The sequence below is a fragment of the Lycium barbarum genome, chromosome 11 (genome assembly GCF_019175385.1).
Source record: "Lycium barbarum isolate Lr01 chromosome 11, ASM1917538v2, whole genome shotgun sequence".
In the NCBI taxonomy this organism is placed as follows: domain Eukaryota; kingdom Viridiplantae; phylum Streptophyta; class Magnoliopsida; order Solanales; family Solanaceae; genus Lycium; species Lycium barbarum.
The window spans coordinates 23,795,244-23,806,882 of record NC_083347.1 but is presented as its reverse complement, the minus strand read 5'-3'; the positions used below and the strand labels follow the sequence as shown (position 1 = coordinate 23,806,882).

At 36.2% G+C, this 11,639-nt stretch overlaps 2 protein-coding genes across 2 annotated transcripts; both read left to right on the top strand.

The window, feature by feature from the left end:
- Positions 1–300: 300 nt before the first annotated feature.
- On the top strand, positions 301–2,211 carry LOC132616904 (uncharacterized). The gene has a single exon (XM_060331660.1). It carries the CDS (start codon positions 472–474, stop codon positions 2,011–2,013), a length of 1,542 nt encoding a protein of 513 aa, XP_060187643.1. The 5' UTR covers positions 301–471; the 3' UTR covers positions 2,014–2,211.
- A 6,480-nt stretch (positions 2,212–8,691) lies between these two features.
- LOC132617500 (probable serine/threonine-protein kinase WNK11) lies at positions 8,692–11,285 on the top strand. The gene is made up of 3 exons (XM_060332506.1): positions 8,692–8,847; positions 9,618–10,132; positions 10,658–11,285. Exons 2-3 carry the CDS (start codon positions 9,629–9,631, stop codon positions 11,015–11,017), a joined length of 864 nt encoding a protein of 287 aa, XP_060188489.1. The 5' UTR covers positions 8,692–8,847; positions 9,618–9,628; the 3' UTR covers positions 11,018–11,285.
- The last annotated feature ends 354 nt before the right edge of the window (positions 11,286–11,639 follow it).

The window sequence follows — 11,639 nt, the reverse complement described above, 5'->3', positions numbered from 1 at the left end:
TTTAATTTGAAATTTCTCATTTCATTCTTCAACAACAACAATAAAAATAATATACTCAGTGTAATTTTATAAGTGGGAATGTACGCAAATCTTAGAGAGATTGTTTACCATACACCCTCAGCTCAAAAGAAAGTAGATAACAAAATAGCAAGAGACAAAACAAAATATTCTTCGTGACATATTTTTTTATTTTAAAATTACAAAAAAAAATTACTGTATTAAAATCATAAATTTCACAAAAATCTCTTTCTTTATTAGCTTATGTTCAATCAAATTAAATTAGTGATTTTTGGCTAAATAAAATTGTAGTGAGACAGGGGAAGGCGTTCAAAATAATTGGAGGCCAACCAAGCTATTTCTTCCTTACCCCTTCACAAATCTGTCGGCGCCACCATATATATCCTCCGATCTTCGTCTTCTCCTCTCGTCATAGTTTTCCAGAAAAAGTAGCCTTCAAATTTGATATCAACCATGTTGTTATCTCCAGGCCACTCCCCACGCCACCTCTCTACCCCATCTCCTTCACCATCCCAAAACCCTAATAATTCCTCAACACTACTACCACCAACAACAACAACAACCAATAATAAACGAAATTCCAACAAAGTACTCGATGAAGACACATACGTAGCCGCAATTGAGAAAATAATCGAACGTGATTTCTTCCCTGACATCCCTAAGCTTCGTGATCGTCTTGATTGGCTCGAAGCGGCTCGAACCCGTGACCCGGTTCAAATCCGAGACGCCCAATTAAAAATCATCGAACGAAGAGGAAATAGAGCTATGGGGTCAAACACTGAAGGTAAATTACAAACCCCAAGTTCAAGTTCCACTTTTTTTCGAAATTCCAGTACTACCCCTTTTGATAATGATCTTTATAAAACACCCATTACCCCTAATGGTAACTGTTTTACTACTGCTGGTAATAATGTTGAGGGTGAGGCGGATAAAGTGGATGTGTCGTTGACGTTGGATGAGTTTTTTAGGAGGTATACGAGTGAGGATAACGAGAGTTTTTCGAAAATTATTGAGAAAGTTAACAGGAAAAGGAAGGAGAAATATGGGTATTTATTGGAAGGCGAAAAGGAAGAGGAGATGGGGTTGATTGAGGATGGTTCGAAGAGGGTGAAGGTTGTTACGGATGGATATGGGACGTCGGATCAGCCATTAGCGACGTTGGAGGGGTGGAAATATGTATCGAAGAATTTGTTGATGTATCATCCGGCGGATAATGGGGAAGTAGCGTTGACGGAAGAGGAAAGAGCGGTGAGACTTAATGGATTGACGAAAGAAGTTAGTAAGGTGAATACGAGGTTTCATGGTAAGATGATGGAATCGCAGCAGCCGAGAGAGGATGAGACGGTGGCTGTGCTTTATGCCCCTGTTAATGGGGGAACTCCGGTTCCGTTCCATGATAGAAGCGATAAGACGAAGAAGTATGATTTGGATGATTTAAGGAAGACACCGAATCAGTTCTTTGTTGAGTCGGGAAAGAAGGCTGAGAATGGGTATAGTTTTGTGAGTACTCCTTCACCCGCACCTGGTGTGGATGAATCGCCGTTCATAACCTGGGGAGAAATTGAAGGAACGCCTTTGCGGTTGGAGCAGGAGGATACGCCTGTTGATATTGGTGGAAGTGGTGAAGGCCCTCAATATAAGATTCCAAATCCACCCTCTAGAGATGTAAAGGCGCATTCTTTATCTCGTGAAGCCGCTCGTAAGTTGAGGGAGAGGTCAAAGATGTTTCAGAAACCACCATTACATACACCAGTTAGAGGAGGGAGTGCTAGCCCTGGTGCACGCACTCTTTCACCTGCTGCACAGAAGTTTATGTGGAAAGCAATCGCCAAGTCTTCTCACTCTTTAGATGAATCTCTCCGAGCAAGTTACCGCGGTGCAAGTCCTGGACCGAGTACTCCGAAAACTGGCAGGAGTTTATCAAGGTTAGGAAGAGAAGGTAGTCTAGATTCCAAGTCACCATCTGTAAGAGAAGGATCTAATCCTCCTTGGTAATTGTATTATAGCAATGTTATATTGGTAATTACCTGTTCCTTATCAAAAAAAAAATATTGGTAATTACCTGTTAACTGTACTAAATCTTTGTCTCTTTTACCTAAGCTTTACTAAATGTTGTCTTTGCATCAGTTGATGGCTGTAAATGTTGACATCTTGAATTTGCTAGTTATGATTATGCGTCATCCCTTTTTCTTGTGTTGCTTGTCAAAAGTAAGTTGAGCTATTCCCTTATGGGAAAGATGCTTATCCATTTGAACTTCATTTGAAAGCAATGAACAATTCTTGGGTTGCAAACTGATGTGTGTTTTTTTAATATCAGAATTTCCGTTATTTTGATTCTTTTGTAGCTTAACTTGTTTTCTTTTGCTGTTTCTCCATTTTTTTGTTAGTTGTAAAGGTGTAACTGTATTCATGATCAAGTAGGACTGAGAACTCATTAGCTATTGGGGTTGTTGGTTATTTACGTGTTTAGCTTTCTGCAACTAGTCCCTGCCGGGAATATCAGTTTTAATTGAAGCAAGTTTATAATTCATGTGTTCACAAGTTATGTGACCTTGTACTCTCAGAAAGAGCCATATTTATCCATTTGCACCTTTTGAACCAAAAATCGCAGCTTCAACGAAGAAGACATTGTTGTCTTTTGAATCCATTCAGTCGCAAAACATGAAGCATGAGAGGAATTTGGTACGAACAAATAGTTTCTAATTGTTTGGGTTTAACACAGTGGTCGGGTTATTTCTAGTCGGGCATGTGGACAAATAATCAGTGTCATCTATATAACTTAAGCCTCACATGTGACATCTCATAATTCTGTTAAAAGATGGGTATTTTTAGCCCAAAAGTTGAACTTTAAGGGCTAGTTATGATTATGAATCATCCGTTTTCCTTGTATTGCTTATCAAAAGTTATTTATCACTTTATGGGCTGATAGAGCTTTAGTTTTCTCAAGTAAGTTGAGCCAATTCTTGGGTAGCAAACTGATGAGTGTTTATTTTTAATAATAAATTTCCGTTATTTTGATTCTTTTGTAGCTTAGCTTGTTTTCTTTTGCAGTTTCTCCATGTTTTCGTTAGTTGTAAAGGCGTAATTGTATTCATGACCAAGTAGCACCTAGAACTTATTAGCTATTAGAGCTATTGGTTATTTACTTGCTTAGCTTTCTGCAACTAGTCCTGCAGGGAATATCAGTTTTAATTGAAGCAAATTTATATTCCACTTGTTCACAAGTTATGTGACCTTGAGGGGGAAAAGAAGAAACTAATATTCATTTTCCGACCACTTGAGCTTACTATTAACATATAGATACCTCATTTCAATTGTGCTGTTGTTGAACCAAATGTATGCAACTTCTAAAGAGGAGATTGGTGGGTGTGGGGAATCAGTTGACAGATTCGTGGAGGATATTTATATTTGAGGTCAAGGTCGTGTAGTAGTGTGCTTAATACAGGTTTTGTTGTGGAATGTAGATAGGGGTGAGGTCGAGGCGACAGCTTGTCAGGTAGAACCTCATGTAGTTCAGACTTTTGTGAAGTCCTCTGCTAGAGAATCAGACGTGCGCTTGTGTTGTCGCTTACCAGTTTCAAAAAAAATATTTGGTGCCACCACTAGAATGTACTTTCACCAGTCCCAGTATGTCATGGGAGTTTGTAAATGGTGCTATTGGCAGAGTAGTCGTGTAGCTGATGGTTGGAATTTCCTTATATTTTTCAATAAATCTTCTATCTGACGAAATGCAGTGGGTCCATTCAAATCCATTGTTCTGCTGCGTTTTAGCTATCTTCTTTTCCTTTTGTGGCGCGCAAAGGTCCGTATCATACAATTCTTTCCAGTGATTTTTCCAGAAGAATTTCACTTCATTGCAGGTTAGGATATTTGATTCCTTGACATCTTTATTCAAGGACTCCTCGTGCCTAGTAAACTAGCCAAAGTGGAACGGTGCATATTGGACTATGGAAGACCAAGTTCCTTTTTTAAGGCCATCTATGCTCTCTTTGAATTGGATTGGAAAAAAATGTGTAGGAGCCTTCAGTGATAGAGAATTTGCTTGCTCTCGGGTTTTTGGGGTTCCACTCGTTGTCAGCTCTTGTTTACATATTAGTTATAATTCCATTGTCAGAGCAATTTTGCTCGCTTTCCATCTTGTCTCTAGTGAAAAAAAAGAGCAGACTGTTATGTTCATGCTGTAGTCCAGTAGGGTTGAGCAATCTTTTCTGGTTGTTGAGTTGTTCTATGTTGTAAGGTGTAATATAAGAGAAGATACAATGTTTTTAATATGGTTGATAAAGGTGAGAAGTAACAACTCCATTCTAGACCTCACCGTTCCTTGCTCCCCGGAACTTTTGGGGAAGAGATGAAGTGGTAATGCATGTGAGTTAAGAAAGGTGGGCAAGCTGAGCAAAGGTATTACAGCAAGTTTTTCAGTTGACGTGGCATATTTCTTAAAGAAGCTCTAGTGACTAGTCTAACACTTGTTCACTAGAGTCTAATACATAGGGTTGACTTGAGCCATTCAAGAATTGTTCTTATTAGGGTGTTTGGGGATGATTCTATTGTGGTTGCACACACTTCACATCTTGAAGTTGAATAACTCTTGCCTGTCAATTGAGGTCAGCTTGCTAATCTGTTTTCCCATAAGTTTAGTTTAGTACCTATGGTGCTCTTCCTACTTATTAAGGAGAACTGCCCCACCAATACTCCCATGCCGGCGAGTAGATGGTGGAGCTTTTCCATTTTTCTCCATTTGCGGCTCGAACCTCCAACCCCTGAGGTTAGAGGTGGAGGCAAGGGCCTTCAGTTAAGATATCCTCCTTGTCAGCGCCTATTGGACTCTTATAACCGAGGACTTGTGTGTTTTTGGTTGAGAAGGGAAAGGTGAAGACAGTTGAAGTTGCTAATGGTCAGCTGGGGAATTATTTGCTGTGAACTGTTGGTGGCCTTTAATAGATCACTGTGATTTCCTTTTTCAGAATGTGATAAACTAAAGAATTACATTAGTAAATTATTAATATCAAGGATGTTACCTGAAAAATTGGAACTAAAATTTGAGGTATTCTTAGTGTTACCTTTTCAAAAAAAAATTAAAAAAAAATTGAGGTATTCTACATTACAACTTACTGAGGCGTGATTTCTACATACTCGAAGAGTGAAGTCAGAAGAACAGAGTAACACCACTTTGATTTGTCTAATGGCACTGCACTGCCATCTCAACTGTAATTCCAATAGGAACAGACTGAACGAAACTAACTTCTACTGCGATTGGATTGATCATGGACTTTTGGTCATTTATGTTGTGACTTTGAAGACTTGGAAGTGTTGATGTTTTGGTGGGTAGAATTACTCAAACTTGTGTTAACGGGAGGTAGCGGATTCCCAAAAAAATATTTGGGTGTGCGCAACCTGACTCGAACAACACCACTTGTTATTTGATTTGTGATGATTGCTGATACCACCTGTGTTTCTTGTACTTCAGTTATCGCATTATTTCGTGGTTGTTACTGTTCCTTTTTCGGAATGCTATGTAGGGGACTAGGGGTTAGGTCTGCGTACACTCTACTCTCCCAGATCCCACTTGTGAGATTATATAGGGTATGTTGTTGAGTTGTTGTACTTACCTGCCACCAAAGTCACATGCCCTGTTAATAGTATCTCTGCTCTGGTTAGACCATGGTCGATTCCGTCATGTTATTTGCAAGGATGAGACTTGACATGACTTTGGTACTAAATGAGCTGGTCCTATGTGGGTCACTGAACTTGAAAGTAAATTCACATGTTTTCATGTGATTTTCTTTGAAGTCTACTGAAAGCCATCATCATTATTGTTATGATTGTATCTCATGTGCCTGAATTAATGTTGATTGCAAATGTGTTCATAAGATGCTTTGTTTAGGGAAAGAAAGAAGATATCTTCATTTGAACTGATGCTTTGCTTTACGAGGAGATCGTTAATGCCATGGTATTCTTGCCGACTTTTCCTTGATATTTTTAAGACTTTCGTTTCCAGTAGATTTATACTTAATGATTACAATCAATTGACACTAAAATGATCCTAACTCATGTAAGTTCACCAATTCCAATCTTCATTTGTAGGTCTATATAGGTCATAAGCAAACCATTGTTGTCAATCTTGTATATCTTTTTGTTTTTGTTCATTATTAAAAATCAAGATAAGCCCGGCACTGCGATAAAGATGTAAAAAACACTTCATCCAACGGAATTCGTAGGTATCTTCTCATCGTATGGTATTGGGGGAAGTGAACAGATATTCGATTTTGGGGCATTGTTTACGTTATACTCTACATTTAGTGGGCGTTTGGACATACCATTTGAAAATTAGAGTTGTGTTTGGAAATGAATACAACTTGAGAAAATGTTGAATTTTTGTGAGTGTGGGGTGAAAAATGTGAAAATAAGTGTTTGGAGTTTTCCGAATTTCAGAATATTTCGGAATTCAACGTAAAATTGCAACAATTCTATGTTCGAGAAAAAGTGAAAAGTTATCCATGGTCAAATGGGCATAGATTTTGGTGAGTCTATTCACTTCGGAACAACTTCAAACATGTGGTGTCTGAAGTTTGAACTTCAGCCTATATACGGTCGAAGTTTAATATTTCTGCCTAAGTTCAGACATATTTGTTTGAAGTTTAGGTGGACAAATTTTTGTTTATGAATAACAATTTGTTCTTTGAATTTCACAATCACTACCCGATTCAATAACCAACAGTATGAGCTCAAATTTGAACATAAGTTCCAAAATCATAAAGATAAATTTCACTCATCAATTTCTTCAAATAATAACAAATCTAACAAACCATTTTTGCAGCAACGGTAAATTTGCCAATATTATTAAGCTATTTCAACAACGGTTACTTTATGTAAACTCACTTTCCATAGAGGGCGAGGATGCAACTCATATTTTGTCTGATACTTGCTAAAGTTGAGTACATGTAATTTAAAAAATTTTAAAAAATTGGGAATAAGTTAAATGACGGTATCCACAAAAAGATACTTGTAAAATTTTTGTTATGGTATTACGTATCATTCCTCCATTTTCAATTATTCTATTTCAATTATATATGTTACATATTCATCTATCATATCATATCTTTTCTCCTCAAATCCTGAGTCGAATTTTTTCTAATTTTTTTAATAGAAGTCTATATATATAGTTGAAAACTCTTAATATGTATGCACACATACTCTAAAGTTTGCACCTACTAACATTAAAACATATTTGGCTCTACCTTACTAATTTAAAATTTTGAATCTGCTTATGTTCGTGGTATTTCATTTCTGGCCTCAATGCATTAGGTTGTAACAATTAATTGGTGGTCTTGGAGATTCAGTGAATGCGAAGCTTTTTTGGGCACGGGTGGCGCATGACATGAACTATTTTATTAGTTTGCTTCTGTATACTGTATGGTGACAGCAATATTTATGCCACGGATATGATATGCAGTGTAATGTTGGAATAATAGATATTTTTCTTCAAGATATTGAGCCTTCACTTAGCAGACATTGACTCCTTTCCGACTTTTACATTAGCAATAACTGTTTTCACATGCTTGGGCTAGCTTTTCTCCAACTTGCAAATAATATAAAATTGTAAATCAAGGAATATGATGTAGCTTTGATTAGTTGCCGCATTTTTCCTTGTAAGAATATATTCGATTGTTTTACAAGTGACTTGAGAGATATACCAAGTTATTGAAGTATTATAATTAAGAATAGAATATCGTTATAAAAAGGTTGGATATATTCGACTTCTACAAATGTGACTGGAAGAAAGTAACCTCTATTCTGGAATATGGAAGTAGTGTCACTCTGTTATTGATAATGTTATATTTTCTATCCAATGGTATAAGCATCAACTCACTAATCTTATAATAAAAGTTTACCCTTCTTGACCAAAGTTGATCATTATTATACAACAAAAAAGAATTGATCAATCTTGATTTTACATTTTTTTTTTCCCACTCTTTTGGGAGAGTAATACTTATTGAACAAAGTAATTCACTCGGAATGTCATGAATCTCAATACATCTCTCAAAGTTCTCCACACTTCTTTCACAATTATCTACACTGTTATTCATACATAATATAACTAGAAATACCACTATTTATAAATTACTCCCTCCGACCATTTTTACTTGATTAGAATACTAAAAATAGATGTCCATTTTTACTTGTTCAATTTGAAAAATCAAGAGATAATTTACCATTTCATACCTATTTTATCCTTATTATTAATCAATGAATTGAAAACTTTAAGGAATTGTTAGCGGCTGCACAACTTTTAAAGTATGTTTGATTGATTTCAATCATTAGATGACTTAGTGATAACTAGGGGTAATATAGTAAAATTTTCATTCTATTTATGGCTCCTTAAGAGGTGCGTCAAGTCAATACAGGACAAGTGAAAATGGACGGAGGGACTACACAAAACCTACTTCGACAAAAAATTAGAGGACTTATCCCTATCTATTTTTGACTAAAATTCCTATTTATACATGAATTAAAGAAACTAACACATACCTAATCCTAAACATTTTCTGTTTTCCTATTCCGCTCCAACTTTGAATTACTCTCCCAAAAACTTATGAATCAAAATGGACACGTGTCATATTAATGAGCTGTTCTAGTAGATGGCTATTGAAATTACGTAGTGATATTGCATGCTGACGTAGATTCCAATCCATATTTTACTTCAATTAGAGTACGCTAGCTCTATAAATAACATCAGGCTTTTGCATTAAATTTGCCAACTCTTGCCTTAATGCTTTGATCCTCCAGTTTATTAAGTTACTCCTTTCTCTATTCCTCATCTTACCAAAGGTAAATCTTTTCTGTTTTCACTTTACGTAGATTGTGTTTCTGAATTAACTGTTTTAAATTGTCATGAATTATTAGACTATTTAGATGAATTATGTTTCATCATGATTTCTTAGTTTGAGATTTTGTTCCAAAAATTTCAGTCAAATGAAACCTCTGAAATTCCAGTCAACCCTCAAATCTTATTTGCCTAACAATTCTGTTCTATAGTTGATTGATGTCTTGTGAATGCCATGCTAATAATAGTTGAACCTTTTAGATCTTTTGCCAAATTTATTCACATGGGAAAGCAAATATCTGGTTGAAATAATGGTTTAAAAAGAGTATTTAGAGAAGGAGCTGAAGTGTGTAGATATAATAATCTTGGATTTTTATCTATTTTTCTTGGATTTAGGTTTATTATGCCAATATTGAATCAAGAATCGTGTCACTGACAACATATTAGGCCTTCAACGGCCGAGGCCAATTGCTTTTGTCCAAACCCTATATTTATCTTTAAGAAATCATTGAATATGTATAAATTATAAATTTATAACTTATAAAACAACTAGAATCATGAATCCATAAACTTAGAATCCTCGTTCCGCCTCTGGCTTTTCATAGGATATCTTTTCATTATGCTTGTACATACCTCTTATGTCAACAATTTTCAAGTCTTAGAGCAACTCCTCAGAAGCATGGCCTACTAAATAAGTGTAAGCTTAGGCCAAATTTGTTTGAACATATTTTTTTATGAATCTTCTAAATGATTGTGTTTCTTTTGATTGTTTCAGTAGAACTTAAAATGCCATCTGCAAGTCCTGATACAACTGAGGAAGAAAGGGAACCATTTGCTGAGGTTGATCCATCAGGGAGATTTGGCCGATACGCCGAGCTACTAGGCCATGGTGCTGTTAAGAAGGTATACAGGGCATTTGACCTAGAAGAAGGCAGAGATGTGGCCTGGAATCAGATTAAATTGAGCAAATTTAGCGACACGCCTTACATCATCAAAAAAATCCATTCAGAGATAGCGCTGTTGAAGAACCTAAAGAATGACAACATCATAGTACTATACCATTTCTGGAAAGACAAAGAACATAACATCCTCAATTTCATCACTGAGGAATGTGCTTCTGGTAATTTGAGGGATTATAGGAAGAAGCATCGTCACGTATCAATGAAAGCGTTGAAGAAATGGTCTAGGCAAATTTTGCAGGGCTTGGATTATCTACACACTCATGACCCTTGTGTAATTCACAGAGACCTCAATTGCAGCAACATCTTTATCAACGGGAATGTTGGGAAGGTAATGAACTGATCATTCAATTTATCTGTAGTTTATTTGCATTGAAAGCTGTTAAATGTTTAGCTTACTGTTTCTCCCATCTGAAGTTATTGAGAATTTAAGATCCCAATCCTAAAACATAGGTGTCTGTCAATACTTTGTATGAAACCATCAACATACATTACATAAACAGAACATACTCATATAGGATCCACACTGATTGGGATCTTTATACAAATAGCTGGGCGTATTCACTATTTACTTTTCCTAGCCAGTATACATAGATTATACACTGATTAATATGGTTATACACATATACTATATTTTTAGTTTAAGCGGTTGGGTGGGCAACTATATAGGCGGATGCAACCTTTGAATCGATCACCTGAAAAATCACTAAAATGTCAACAACTACTAAGTTTTGTATCCAAATTCCAAAATATAATAAGTTTACTGCTAAGAATCTTAAAAGTTTAAAATTTTTGGATCTGCCTCTACTAGTTAGATAACGATGCGCTAAATATCATTATTCTTATGTTTATATAGGTAAAAATTGGTGATCTTGGATTGGCTACAATTGTGGGGAAGAGTCATGCAGCACATACATTGCTAGGGACACCAGAGTATATGGCACCAGAGCTATATGAGGAGAACTACACAGAGTTGGTGGATATTTACTCGTTTGGAATGTGTTTGCTAGAAATGGCCACTATGGAAATACCATATAGTGAATGTGACAGTGTAGTGAAGGTATACAGGAAGGTGACATCTGGAATGATGCCTCAAGCTTTCAAAAAAGTGAGTGATCAAGAGTTGAAGACATTTATTGAAAGGTGCATTGGGAAACCAAGAGCAAGACCTTCTGCTTCTGACTTGCTCAAGGATCCATTCCTTTCTGATGTTTAATATGAGAATGATCTCAATTGTTAATCCCCTTTGTTTTATTGGAGCACATGTTACCTCCTGATCAGAACTGAGTTAGCCACTTCTTTAGCTAGTCATTAGGAGTTTGTTGTCTTTTATCTTCTCAATAAAATCTCCCTTTTCTAGGAGTTAGCTTAGCAAGTAGTTTAGTCCTCCTCTTTCAAAGGAGTTAGTTTAGGAAGTGGTTATTCCTTCTTGTATATAAAGGCTACATTGATTCAATAAATGAACACAAGTCTTTTGTGCTCTATTCTTGTTCTTATATGGTATCAGAGCCTCAACACACTCTAACGAGTAAGATCCTAACCTTTTTTTTTTCCACCCGTCAAAACATTGATGACAATAATATTTTAAAGAAAAACCTAAATAAACACAGGGTGTGGACCGTGGCTCTAATTTATTCGTTGAATATGTAATTGAGTTAAACCAGTGTGAGTAATTGGTATTTTGTTACCATCACCCATAGAGACCCCCTCCATGCCATTGTATTCCTGCAAGTTGTGAGGTTCAGTAGTTATGTGATGAGTTGCTCGTAAGATTAAACGCAATTTACTTTCAGTCTCTAAATTTTTTCAAGATAACCTAACCTCTATTGAATTCTTCC

Excerpts from the sequence above, each read along its gene's own strand:
- LOC132616904 (XM_060331660.1), top strand. The coding sequence starts at position 472 with ATGTTGTTATCTCCAGGCCACTCCCCACGCCACCTCTCTACCCCATCT.
- LOC132617500 (XM_060332506.1), top strand. The coding sequence starts at position 9,629 with ATGCCATCTGCAAGTCCTGATACAACTGAGGAAGAAAGGGAACCATTT. Across the intron at positions 10,133-10,657 it reads TCAACGGGAATGTTGGGAAG|GTAAAAATTGGTGATCTTGG; the intron begins GTAATGAACTGA and ends ATGTTTATATAG.